This window comes from Elephas maximus, chromosome 4, assembly GCF_024166365.1.
Source record: "Elephas maximus indicus isolate mEleMax1 chromosome 4, mEleMax1 primary haplotype, whole genome shotgun sequence".
Taxonomy (NCBI): Eukaryota; Metazoa; Chordata; class Mammalia; order Proboscidea; family Elephantidae; genus Elephas; species Elephas maximus.
Window position 1 is genome coordinate 43412959 of NC_064822.1, and position 14577 is coordinate 43427535.

Genomic DNA, 14577 nt, shown 5'->3' on the forward strand with positions numbered 1-14577 from the left:
TATGAGTTGGAATCGACTCAATGGCACCGGGTTTGGTTTTTGGTTTTTTAGAGCTGCTGGTGGGTTCAAACCTCTGACCTTTTGCTTAGCAACTGAGTGCTTAACCACTGTGCCACCAAGGCTTCTGCCTTGATACTAGGTCTTTGTCAGTCTATTATGCTGTGTATTTGTTGGGCACTTCTTTGTGTATTATTTCTTTCATGATGTCTCCTCCTGTTTCCTCTGTCATAAAAAAAAAAAAAAATCATAGCTTTCTGGAATTCCTACTAACCTGCTTTACTTGTCTCTCCTATTTTCTATCTTTGTCTTTTATTCTGCTTTCTGGGAGATTTCATCAGTATTATCTTTAATCTCTTTTCTTGACTTTATAATTTTTCCTATCATATTTTTAATTTCCAAGAGTTTCTTCATATTATGTGATTTTTGTTTTTTTTGCATTAGCGGAGTGGTTAAAAGCTATGGCTGTTAAACAAAAGGTCAGCAGTTTGAATCCACCAGGCGCTCCTTGGAAATCCTATGGGGCAGTTCTACTCTGTCCTATAGGGTCGCTATGAGTTGGAATCAACTCGAGGGGAATGGGTTGTTTTTGTTTTGGGTTTTTGGTTTATTATTATCTTAAGAATGTACTGTCTTATTTCTCTGACAAGGTTAATTATTGTGCATATTTTCTTTTTAGTTCTTTTCTGTTTATTTATTTTCATCTAAAAAAAAATTTTTTTTTTTTCACCTATATCGTTCATGTTGGAGGCTTTCCCCATGTCTGTGGATCCTTGTCTGATCATCATATGTAAGAGTGAGGCACTTAAAAGCTAACTGGATGCACCAAGGGCACGTGTGGGGCCTTACCCCTGGTGGATTCCCTGTGAGCTGATTCAGTGACAAGCTGGTTCTTTGAGTGGGGACACCAGCTATCAATATTCAGAAGCCTTTTCTCTGTGGCTATTCATTTTCTCCAGAGGAAAATCTTCCAACTTCCTGCCCTGGGGCACATCCGCCCACTGCTAGGATTTGAGGGTGGGAATGGCCTCCCGTTGTGGGGATAGATTTCCTTTCAATCCCTGTGCTTTCAGCCCACCTCATCCCAGCCTCCTGTTCATCTTCTCCAGAGGGCAAACCTCTGTCTCCAACAGAGGAAGCGACGAAGACGTTTTTGCTCTGTGTTATTGCTGTTGTCTTTCCCAAACTGTAAATACCACCTTCTTACCTTTCTCTCTTCCTTCACCAGGAGATAGAAAGCGTGACCACAATGGATTTCTCTTCCACCCTCCCTTTCCATGTGACCCTCTATTTTATACAAAAGCCGAAACCCACAGCCAAACTCGTTGCCCTCAAGTCGATTCCAATGCATAACAAAAAGAGCAGGAAAATATAACCCTAATCTATCCAAATTGCATAGAATTACATGGTTCAGTGATAGAATTCTCACCTTCCACGCAAGGGTTTGATTCCTGGCCAGTACACCCCAAACGCAGCCACCATTCATCTGTTCATTGGAGGCTTGTGTATTGCAGTGATGCTGAACAGGTTTCAGCAGAGCTTCCAGACTATGACAGACTAAGAAGAAAGGCCTGGCAATCTACTTCCCAAAAATCAGCCAGTGAAAACCAGGGCTTCTAACCAGTTCATTCAGTTTTGAGCTGTTGCTGAGAATTTGCATTCTAACAAGTTTCCAGGTGATGCTAATGCTGCTAGTTAGGAACCAGTTCTGAGAACCACTAGTAGAGCAAAAAAAAAATAAAAAAACTAGTAGAGCAGAGGGGCTCAAAATTTGTTATACATAAGAATCACCTGGGGAATCTTGTTAAAATGTAGATTTTGATTCAGTATGTCTGGGGTGGAAATGCAAATTCTCAGCAGACGTTCGAACCAGACTGCGCCAGTTCAAAGCCCTGATGAAAACGCCAGGGGTCACAATGCTCTGATCCTCAGTGGATCATGGGGTTGGTGCAGGATGGGGCAGTGTTGCGTTCCATTGTGCACGGGGTCACCATGAGTCAGGGGCTGACTCCGTGGCAGCTAACAACAACAAATGGGAGAGTACGGCTACAGTTGTGTACTTCAGGTGAAGCAGGAGGAAGAATAGAATGGAGCTCACTGACACCCATGAGGCCACATAGCCCAGCATTTCTGACAGGTTTTAGTTCACTAAGGCGACAGGTGGAGCATGGAAAGGAGATCTATGCCTAGAGGGAAGAAACTTATTTAGAAATCTGTATCTAGTTCCTCGGAAAACTCCCATGGGAACTCTGCCTGGGAATGTTGTGTATTCCCTGGGAAGAAACACATGAGAAAGCAGAGCTGTCCTGCCAAGCCTTTGTCACCAGTCTTCACCCTCTTTGGATTTGGCTTCCAACGCCAAGCAGAAGAGACCCATCGGTCGACCCTCCTGCAGCCCACTTGTCAAATCAGACAGGAGTGATTCCATGACATGGGTTCCAATCTCAGCTCTTCTCTTACTTTCAGACTGCAGGATTAAAGCCTGCCTGCTCTGGTTTCTGCAGTGACAAAATGAAATAGTTAAAAATGAGTCATCACGATAATTTTCAAAAGCCTTGCAAACAACGGAAGCCCTGGTGGCACAGTGGTTAAGTGCTACAGCTGCTAACCAAGAGGTCGGCAGTTCGAATCCACCAAGTGCTCCTTGGGAACTCTTTGGGGCAGTTCTACTCTGTCCTATAGGGTTGCTATGAGTCAGAATCAATTCGATGGCTATGGGTTTGGTTTGGGGCGGGGGGTTGCAAACAACAAATGGGAGATAATAAAATACAAGTGCCTGTCGAATTTTTTAAAAGAGGGATTCCCATAGATTACAGATCTTGAAGTTATAAGGGAACTAGAGAAATCTTAGACCCAGCCCCCAATCTTCTTCACACGTACCTTTGGGGAGATTTGAAAATTTGCCCCCATATTGAAAGACTTTCTGTTTTGATTCATGTCTTTCTTTGACTGAAGTTGAGTGAGATGCAGTGCTGGTCAGACCAACTAGATGTGCAGTTATGAATGTTACTGTCTAACTGTATAGCCTTACACTGGCCTGAAGGGATTGACCATCCACTCGTTAAGTATATTCAACACATTTAAATTATGCTTGATCTCAACACTTACTTTGTCCAACAATGATAACCAAAGAAACAGGTTCCATGGTCACCCTCCAAAGATGAATGGAATTATGTTTTTTTGTGTGTGTGTGCTGGAGGAAAAGTTGGCATGAACATTTTTCTTGTTGATTTTGTTTTTGATTTGTGACTTAACCCATGTGTTACAGAGTAGAACTGCTCCATAGGGTTTTCTTGGCCATTATCTTTATAGAAGCAGATCACCAGGCCTGTTTCTTTCCTGGCACCACTGGGTGGGTTCAAACCACCAACATTTTGGTTACCAGCCATTGTCATGAGCATGTTTCTGACTGAAATTTTAGAATCTTCTTCTATCACCTGTCATTGTTCTAGGCACATAGCTGATGCTCAGTAAATCATTTTTAATCGATTATTGTCCAAGCCCAGGAAGCAAGGATTTGCATGTTTCCTGGGAGATTACCAACTTTGGAGCCTACAAGTACCCACTGAGGGCAGATCATGTCAGAAAAGAGAAAGTTTAAAATTTCTATTTTATGTGGGCTGCAGGGTCTTGCCCAGCCTTCTCTTCCAAGACATCCACATTGGTCTAGGAGCTCCACATGTGACTGAGGTTTAAATAATCATTCTTGGGCTACGTTTGCTACTTAGGTCTAAATATTATCACTCTCATGGACATTGAAATAAGCAGTCTTTAGCCAAGATCTTCAAAGAACTTTGGTAATGTGTAGTTGATACCATCTCATCTGTAGGTGGGAAAAACAAAGCCCAAAGTAAAACCCCACAGGACAAAGTAATCGGCATAAATATTCATCTCAGACTTGCAGAATCCTAGTTCTGATTTCTTTTAGTTTGATTATAGTAGGTTTAATGTGTGTGCTCCTATGACAGAGAGTGGAAGGAGGTGAAGAAACGGACTTTTGTTGATGACTTTCTGCAGACAAAATCAGCCAAACTCATCATCTTGCCGTGACCACATGCATATCCTTTTGTTGATCCCTGGTCCTTACTGTGCCTGTGACCTCTAAAAAGGGGATTCTTCAGAACCATGATGTGGGCTGTATGCAGTAGAGGGCAAGAGAAATCTCCCTGCTATAAAATTGAGCATGGTTGCTCAGGGTGAATGGCATATACCCAGTGGATCATTAGACAAACGTGAAGTGACTTGATTGCTGAAAAACTGGCAAAAGGCTAAGAAGGAGGAATTTGTGCAAGATCACATCAGTCTTGCCCTGCACCACAGCCCCTGTTTGCCTGGTACAGCTCCGTGTAGTCATTATGAGTTGTGCAGTGAGGCATGGCAGTTCTAGAGCCACAGGAGAAAGAGAGCAACTTGGTTTACATTTGGGAGTAGGACCCACTCTCATGTTATGCACAGTCACCGATACATGTAGACACATACATGCATTTCTGCCCACCTCTTAAAAAAAAAAATTACCAAAGATTTCTGTAAATGCTGAGAAATGACCAAAAAAAAAAAAAAAAAAGCCTGAGGCAAAACTGACTCATGGCAACTCCATGTGTTTCAGAGTAGACCTGCACTCCATAGAGTTTTCAATAGCTGAGATCTTTGAAAAGCAGATTGTCAGGCTTCTGAGTGGATTAAAACCACCAACCTTTGGGCTTGTAGCCAAACACTTCACTGTTTGCACCACCCAGGGACTCCTGACATAAATAACATAGTATGTTTGTGGTATATTTTATAGTTTCCAAATCACCTCTACAGTAACTCCTCACCAAACCCAGTAAACTAATTAGAAAACAAATTGTTACCCCTGATTTACTGATGAGGGAAATGAAACTAGAGGAAATCAAGTGATTTATTCAATGTCCCAGAGCTGTCAGGCATTCGGGCTCAAACCTGGAACTTTCCAGACCTATCTAGGTGAGAGTAGAAATGATCTTCAGGACACTGAAGTCTTCTTTAAACCAAACAATGCTTTAGGAACAATCCACAAAAAGAGTGAGAATGGTTGCCCCGACTTGAATGTAATCAAGGTCACTGAATTGTACATGTAGGAATTGTTGAATTAGTGTATGTTCTGCTGTGTATATTTTTAACAACAACAAAAATAAATTATTTTTTTGAAGAAAGGAATGATCTTGAGGATGGCAAGAAACTCTAATCCTTAGACATTTTGTGGGTAAGAAGAAATGTTACATTACCAGTAGGTAAGGATTCCTTAAGGAACACTTGGGTCAGCCCTACAAGTGGTTCTGAGTGGTCTTCACAAAGGTCTCCCTCATTTAAATCTTCTCAACCTAGCATATCGTTGTTAATCATATTTATAATTATCTCATTAATCTTTCATGAAAATTGGAACGTCTGTAATTCCTGACCATGGAAGAACGTGTTTCATTAAGACTCTCTGTTGAGTGTAAAGACCACTGCCAAGTCCCTCAGAGCAAAGGAATCCTGCAGCGGATCTCCAGCTCTCAGGGCTCTTGGAGAATGTCCATAACACCTGCCACTCGAGTACTCAGGGGGCCCTTTGTTTGGAACACTTAGAGACCTTCCGATGGAAATCTTTCCAAGAATATTATTAACCATTATGCTGCTGACAAATGACCCCCCACCTCTTCCTGCAGCTGCATAATCACCTGGGAGAAAACAGTGCTGTGCGGGAGGAAGCGAAGCCATCCTCCCAGCCCTTCTCTGACATATGTGCACACACCTGCAGATAGTCATGTTTTGTCTTTCCGTACCATTTTTCAAAAGATCAAAGACAGTGGCGCGCATGACTCAGTAGTAAATAAAACAGATGCCCAAAGCACACACCAGACAGCCATAGTAACTAAAAGATATCATATTCACTTCTACCACATCTCCTTCTTGCCAGTGAATCCCAATATAAAATGATTGTATGTCCCTCAGACCACCAGGCAAGACTCTAGCTCAGAAAACAGGCCTGCAGACAACCGTCTTCAAATGGGCCTAAGTGTATTGGGGGTATCAGCATAGAGCTGGGGGTCGAATAAGCACAGAGGGATATCACACCACCAGCCTCTGTGTGTGCCAGATGGGAAACGCCCATATATCTTCCTAGATGGGTCTTTTGCTCCGCCTCCTTCTTTCCTATTTCGCCCTCAGTGAAGGGAAAACCCAGATCCCCAGTCCACTATGGGATGTGTGCCTATGCTGTTTGTGGTCTCATACAGTTTATTTTCTCTGCTTGAGCAGAAACGCATGAAAGACACCACCTCTCGATTGCCAGAGAAGTCAGATGAGAAATAGGTAGAGGCAGCTTTTTAATGGTAGATGGCACCATATTTCTGAAAGGAGGAGCCTAGAAACATCCATCATCTCCTCTACACAGGGAACCCAGCATTCAGGTTTTGAAGTACAATGGGAGATTTGTGGAGTGGGCAGAAAGTCTAGAGCTCTATCCCATTGTAGTGAGATTTTAAAGAAAAAACCATCTGGGCAGTTGAGGTGTAAAAGGGGAAAGAGGTAGTGTGAATGAGAGATGTCACGGAGTTGGTCAAGAACTGCAAGGATATGACAGTATTTCCCTAAAACTTAGAAACTTGTCTTCCCACCAATCCTTGTTTGGTTCTTACACACACCACTTAGATCTCGATATTGGCTCCTCTGAGGAAATCCAGCAGAATGATTCCTGAACACAATAAATATTAAATAGAAATGGTAGAAGTAATAATGCAGCTTTCTTTATGGCCAGATTTTGCAAGTGTGTGGAATGTCTGGGCCCCTTCGTCCTTTAATCCTTTTCCCACTGAGTAAACTACATTTTGACTCTCACTGGCTTTGTATCTTCACTGGGAGGTAGTCAAGGTCAGATAAGGAGGGACTCTTACCCCAGCTAAATGTGCTAGTTCTCACCTACCCTGAGGACAAACATGGCAGAGAGAACGGGGTCAATCAAGTTAGAAAGTTAATTGTGCATTTTGAGTAGTTTTACTCTGGATCATACTGGTGGTGGTGTGTGCTGTCAAGTTAATACCGATTCATAGTGACCCTATAGGACAGAATAGAACTGCCCCTAGGGTCACCTAGGCTGTAATCTTTGTGGGAGCAGATGGCTAGGCCTTTTCTCAGGCAGAGCCACTGGTGTGTTTGAACTGCTAACCTTTCGGTTAGCAGCTAAGCACTTAACCATTGCACCACCGGGCTCCTTCTAGATCACAGTACATACAGTTAATGTTCACCCCCAGATTAGTGTCCAGCATTATCTTGTTGGGTTATATAACGGGCTGTGTAAAATCAATAAAAGACCTTCCTTGTCCTTCCTCACCCCTGCTCCCCCACACAGGTATAAACATTTTCATTTTTTAGCAGATAAATCAAATAATGAGCTAAAAGCTAAGTTCCAACTTAAAAGGGCCTTTTTCTGATGGTTGCCCTTGAGTTGCATATTAGACCAGCCTCTTGAGGAATGTTAAATATTAGCCCACCATTGACCATTAGCTGCAGCAGGGGTGTAAATGTTTGACAGAAGAGGACACACACACCAGTAGACTAACAAATATACCCAGACGTACTCATGACGCTGTGGTGGGAAGGGAAATGAACACAGTGAGAGCAGGAATGGTCTGTTGTGGAAACCCTGGTTAAATCATTTGTACACTGTTAAATGATTTACGTTCTGATGGGACCTGGGAATCCCGGCTCTGCATTTCCCAGCATTCCTCCCCATCTCCAGAGCTGACAGTCTATCAATTACAGTGGGATAAAGCTCGTTCAGCTGGTTAAGCAGAAAGAATAATGTCCCAGTTCTTCCATATGCTCCCATTAGTTCTGTTAGTTCACACTTCTAAGGTGGCTCAGTAGCAAATGTTGTTGTCCATATTTGGAATTTCTAGATGGCAAAGAGCCTGAATGATATCCCCTCATCAAAAGGTACAGCCTTGCTTGAGTGTATTGCTTTAAGTGACAGGGGCCAGTACTGGAGTGCAAAAAAATAATAATAATTAGAAAATTCATGAATCAGAGTTCAGTTTATAGTTCAAGGGAAAAATTATGCTTCGATTATAGATATTGTTCTGAGAATATGTTAGCTGAGAACGAGTCCTTGTGGGTTTGGGGAAATGCAAGCCAAAGGGAAATAAATCACTTGCTAGACAAGAAGCTGGAGGCTTGTTCTCAGCCCTCTCCATGCCCCTAAGGCCTGTGACTTTGGACAAGTCCCATAGTGTTTTTGGATTTCTGTTCTCAATGAAAGAAGGAAGCTAGGCTGGCTGGTCTCTAAGCCCCTCCCAGCTCGGACTTTCTCTGGTCCAGTTACTCACTTTAGGTTCTATTGACATTACAGAGAAAAAAAGAAAGATGGATGTTTCTACTTAAGTTTGACAACAAAAATATGAAGTTAATGCATGTGTTTATTTGTCTTCATGCCGTTGGCCTCCAGATTTCCTTTGTCTTTAAGATATGAACTACATACGCATTGAAAAAACTTGAGTTTTTTTTCAGAGACCAAAGGAGACCTTTATGTAGCTTTATGACTGCATCATGATTAAATATTTGGGGGAAGAGCTACGAGGAACAAAACGTTTTTAAACTGAGACACTGTTATAGCACTGACCAGGAGAACTTTCTGCAATGATAGAAATGTTCTGTATCTGCACAGACAACATGGAAGCCACCAGCTACATTGAGCTATTGGGCGCATGAACTGTGGCTAGTGCAACTGAGGAACTGTATTTTTAATTTTAATTTAAAGAGTTGCAGTTGCATTATAACATTTCTTTCAATAAAACCTTACAGTTGGTTCTGAAGTAGCGTTTACAAAGAAAACACAATTGCCATTAAGTGACCATGCTCTAGTGACTAATAAAATGAACAGGTTTGTAAAAAGCTGGGTCTTCGGACCACTAGTTCATTCTGGCTAAGAGCTGTAAAAATGGGGCCAGGGACCATTGGGGACCAAATAATTTTGAGCTGTTGCCTCAGGGACCAAAGCTATTCTTTGAGTATTTGAGGTTATGGGGAGCTCCTCAGAAAGAAAGACCAGCCCTTTTTTGGGGGGGTGGGGAGCTGTGGGGGAAGAGATGTCATAAAGAAGGAATTGTTAAAGTATCAAACATATCTTGTTCGTTTTTTTTCTTTCAGGAGCTTATAGATGTTGACAGTGAAGTGGTGTTTGAATTAGCTTCCTACATTTTACAGGTAAGTTAGTCTCCCCGCATGTGTGTATCCCAGGGTCATACACAGAGGAAAGAATTAAGAGTTAGCATACATGGCCAGTAGTTATATCTACTATTTGTCTGCTTAACTGTTTCTTTCCACAAACTGGGAAGAGCTATTAAAAACTGAAACAACCCAAACCGGTTGTTGTGGAGCCAATTCCAACTCATAGCAATCCTATACCCAGATTTCATGCCAGTAAACCTGGCCTCCTGATATTTCAAAAGTTTAAGACAGCCTGTCTCTGTAAAGGAAATTTGTAGATAACTTGAACCTGGGAGAAACTGAGATCATTCAATGACCCCATTTTCTTTGGATGTGGTGCCCTTTGCCATGCTAAAGAAAGCCAAATGAATAGCAAGAGTTGATTGCCAAGAGAATCACCTCATGCCCCCCAGAAAGAGAAGGAAAAGACCTTTAGCTTATTCAAAAAAGAATATTAGCTGTAACAGTAGCAAAGTATGCTGAAATGATATCATTAATTTATTCCTTCACCAAATATTTCTGGAACAACTACTGTGTTTAAGGCGTTGTGCTAGATTGACAAAAGGTTCCAAGGTCCCTGTCCAGAAGTCTTCAGTATAATTGGGAAATAACCCACAATACGGAACAAAACAAAAAGTGGGCCAAGAGATAGACAGCTGTACTCAGACACATGTCATCCAGATTCAGAGTCTTTAAACTAGAACAAATCAGGCCAGTGCCAAAAGGTGGAAATCTGCATTTTGTCATTATGCATCAGCTTCTTTGTATGTAACTTTCTAACGTTTAAATTAGTATCTTGTATTCCAGTGGCAAGTGCACGCTTCCCTTCTTTATTACATTCCTGTAGCAAATAGGAAGATAGTGGTAGTAAGCTGAGCTTAACTCATTCAGTAGAGGCATGGTCATGATTGTAGAAGGCACATGTTAGTTTGTAACTCTGGATTAGAGTGTTCCACTGACACTGAATTTTCTCTTTTACAGGAGGCAAAGGGAGATTTTTCCAGGTGAGTTTACAAAAATTTTCTGCTTAAAGAGGTCTTCTCTTGCTTCCGTATTAAAAAAAAAAAAACTACTCTGTCCTTTTGTAAGACAATGTATTAATATTTATTAATATTACATATTAATAGTGAGATCCAACTCTCAACTTGTCAACTGAAGCACATGTGTTAGGTGGAGAAAACAGTGATAGCAAACAAGGTATTCTATACTACATGAAAAACCTAGGGAAAAAAAAAGAAACCAAACCCATTGCTGTCAGGTCAGTTCCGACTCATAGCTGCCCCGTAGGGTTTCCAAGGAGTGGCTGGTGGATTCAAACTGGTGACCTTTTGGTAAGCAGCCAAGCTTCTAACCACTTCAGGGGGCTACTGAGAGCCAAGATCAGAGCCTAGTGCTACAAATGGCCATTGTACCAAGGTTTGAGAGGTTGCCCCAGTGTCTCTGTGGTACCTTGAGTCACTACTGTGGTATGAACATAATGGCAGATAACCTGGCAGTCCTAACAAGCATATACATGGGCACCTTGTTTTCTCTCAATAGCATTTTATTCTCTGATTCTGAAAGGACAAACTGCTATTCCGTAGGGAGATTTCTTTCATGGAAGTGTTAAACCATAAATACCCCACTTCTACTTTTCTTCCTACTCAGGATATTATTTTGGAAAGAACGTGAATAAAATTAATTGGGAAACCTGTGAACTGCTTTAATAACCATGTAGAACTGCCAGTTTTAATCTTGCTATTCATTTCATCAAGCTTTGCCCATTGATCGGCCAACTTGGCTGAAAAACCAAACCCCATTGCCATCGAGTCACCCTATAGGACAGAGTAGAACTGCCCCATAGGGTTTCCAAGGAGCATCTGGTGGATTCAAACTGTTTACCTTTTGGTTAGCAGCCGAGCTCTTAACCACTGTGCCACCAGGGCTCCAACTTGGCTGAAACTGCCTAGCAAGTTCCTTATCATCATCACCAGTGCCTTCACAGAGTATAAGGAACACTGCTGGTGCAGGGGTTAAGCGCTCAGCTGACAACCATAAGGGTAGTGGTTCAAACCCACCAGCAGCTCTGAGGGAGAATAATGTAGCAGTCAGCTTCCATAAGGATTGACAGCCTTGGAAACCGTATAGGGCAGTTCCACTCTGTCCTATAAGGTCAGTGTGAGTCAGAATCAAATTGACTCAGTGGCAATGGGCAATGGGTTCACAGAGTAGATGGTTGTAGCCATTCACCAACACAAACATTATTCATAGGATTCTGTTTATTGAACTCCTCTGAAGAAAGTCCAGGATAGCCCGTTTTGGTCTGTAAGTGTAACATACACTACTTCACTTTGTGGTCTTCCTGTACTTGTCTACCTTCATCAAGTTTATGCATCAGCTGATTTCTCAGGTCTTAACTGCTTACTCTTTGTTCTCCTTAAATATTTCTAAGGCTTTCTAACAAAGCCTGATTATTTTACCATCTAAAACAGGAGTTGGCCGCCATTTTGTGTAAACGGCCAGATAGTAAATATGCTAGGTTTTGCGGGCTGTATAATCTCTGTCACAACTCCTCAACTCTGCCTTTGTAAGCATAAAAGCAGCCAAAGACAATAGGTAAACAATAAGGTTGGCTGTGTTCCAATAGAATTTTATTGATGTACACTGAAGTTTGAATTTTATATTAACATTCACTATTATGAAATATTATCATTCTTTTGATTTTTTTTCAAACCACTTAAAAATATGAAAGCCATTCTTAATTCACAGGCCATACAGAAACAGGAAGGGCCTGATTTGGCCAGTGGGTTGTAGTTTGCTGGCCTTTGATCTAAAATGTAGTCCTTGAAATCAGTTTGAATATTTGCAAAAAGAGACCTCCAAGACCCCCTTTATTTATTTGTCCCAAGTTCTTGGTATTAAGCAGAGGTAGTCAATTTAACATACATAATGATTGTTAAGAGTCGTAGCAGAAGACCTTGCACATTATAGGTGCCCAAGAACTATTGACTAAATCTGTTGACTGAAGCATTTCAGGTTATAGGAACTTGGCTTTGCTGTATTTCATTTCTTTGTTACTTTTTTATCCTCTTAATTTGGTACTAGAATTTTGGGGTTTCGATAACTGCAGGCCCAAAACTACTTTCAAGGAATTCAAGTCCTGTGAAAAATGGCTTAACAACCACAGATCCAGTAGATTCCTCTGTCTGGTCTGCTCACTCTGAAGATACTTTTTTCCCCTCATTTTTCACCAGCTGTGAACTCTGCTGTAAATATTATTTATTTTTGAGGCACCCTGACAGGATGGAATGTGAACTGTGAACAGCATAAATGGCCCTACAGACCATGGGAACGTGTGGCCACATGGATTGCCAGGGAACAGGAAGTGCAGGCCTGGCCTAGCAGTAACTCATGGCCCCTAATGAGCTTGTGGAATGCCAGCTTGTTGGCTTCAGAGCAACAAAGGATCCTGGTGTAGCTTCATTTGTCAAAGTGCTGCCTAACAGTTTGTTTGTAATGGCAACTGTCTGGAGAGAGAAATAGCTGTCAGGGGAGGGAGAGGTGAGATACCTTACCCAAAAGGTCAGTTTACCTCATAACATAAAATCCACAATTAATGGGACCTGAGGTGATCTGTTACATTGGATTCCCTGATAAACACATGTTTTCTGTACCAGATTCGGGGTTAGTTAAACTCCCTTCAGAGGTCTAGGGAAAATAGTGTGCTTGAGTGGCTGGAGTTTTGGAATAAGAGAGGTCATTCTAAATCCCTTGTTTGTGCCTCTTCCCATCAATATCTGGGGGCATCCTAAAAGCCTCTTAAGTTGACCACAATTGGTTTGGTGGCTGGCTGAACATTTCGTATTTTAGATGTCCCATTCTCATAATTTACTGTGATAGAAAATCACTTTTGCTATGTGAGTAACTAATAATGTGACTATCAAACTTAATTGTATTTAACTGAATGGCTTTGACTTGTATATGTGCCCTGTAAATGTTTTCTGACCAACATTAATACAATAAGATGTCAATTTAGACCCTGCAGAATTCTGGGGAAGGCTTTTATACTAACATGGGGTCCAGGGCTTCATTCTGAGATAGTCTCGAATCTAGAGGATCAGATAACCTTCCAAAATAAAGGTCCCACATGAAAGGCAAAGTAACTCTTTCATAACCTGAAGATCCTGAATCTGTAATTTACAGAAAGCCTGCGTATTTTGTTCAGAATGCTTTTATCCCAGATTATCTATTTACATTTCCATAAATACATACAAATTGCATTTATGCAGAATGAGTATTAAAAATCCACAAATTATGGGAATAATTTCCTTGAAGTACAAGAGGGGGAGAAAAGTATTTTTACGAAAAGAGAGAAGTCAAAAGTGCTGATATGCTTAAATAAAAAGAGAACTATATAAGAATAACCCTGGATCATATCTACTCTTTCACATGAGACTTGTACAAAGTTTCTGTTTCTTCTTTTGTGCTTTCTTTTTGCTCAGCAGATCCCCGAAAGCTTATTCTTAGCATAATTCCCTTTTCTTTCCAGTTAACAGAAATGCTTACTTCCATATTTTACTGAACTTTACAATGAAATGTTGAGCCCAACACTGCTGAAAGAAAATGACTGAGGTATAGAGAGGTAAATAGCATTGGCAATGACAGGAAGAAGTATGTCATACATGATCATAGTCTACATGTGTTGGGCAAACTTGTAAGATTTCGTTAAAAGTTCAGGAAATAGTCTTATCTAAAAATAATATTTGCTGACTTTATTATTTTCTTTAGCACAGCATATAGTAATTGGATTTCATTGTCTGGTGTGTATATATGTAAAAATTACTGTCCATCAACTGTCAGGAAATCAGTAGGGTTGGCATTTCTGTATAGAAACAATTAAATAGCCAACAAGACCTTAACCAAGGCAGATATTAGGTGGAGAAGGATCAACACAGTTTAAAAAGAAAAGGTACTCATTTGATAATCGCTGTTAACATCAGCCAACTCACAGACATTATGATTTTGTTGTTGTTGTTGGTAGGTGCTGTTCAGTCAATTTTTAACTCATAGTGACCCCATGTAACAGAGTAGCACTGCCCCTTAGGGTTTTCTTGGCTGTAATCTTTACGGGAGTAGGTCACCAGCTCTTTTTCTTGCAGAGGTGCTGGGTGGTTTTGATCCACCAACCTTTCAGTTAGCAGCCAAACAGTTACCCATTGTACCACCAAGTCTTCTTATCTGTGATTTACACATACTTTTTTCATGACGAAGCCTTTAGTGGTTTGAGTACTGCGCACTGAGGTTTCCTATCTAAAAAAAAAAAAAAAAGAAGAAACCCTTAAGTTATTGTAGAAAATTAAGATTCTTATCCTTTAAAAGGCCAGTGTAGGGAACACT

General features: G+C 41.1%; 1 protein-coding gene across 8 annotated transcripts in view; it reads left to right on the forward strand.

The window, feature by feature from the left end:
• FRMD4A (FERM domain containing 4A) overlaps window positions 1-14577 on the forward strand; it is a 373626-nt gene that overhangs the window by 248794 nt on the left and 110255 nt on the right. For all 8 annotated transcript variants that reach the window (XM_049881957.1, XM_049881962.1, XM_049881958.1 and 5 more), the window contains exons 6-7: window positions 9142-9198; window positions 10183-10205. In XM_049881957.1, the coding sequence (XP_049737914.1) occupies window positions 9142-9198; window positions 10183-10205 (80 nt within the window). The remainder of the gene's footprint in view (window positions 1-9141; window positions 9199-10182; window positions 10206-14577) is intronic.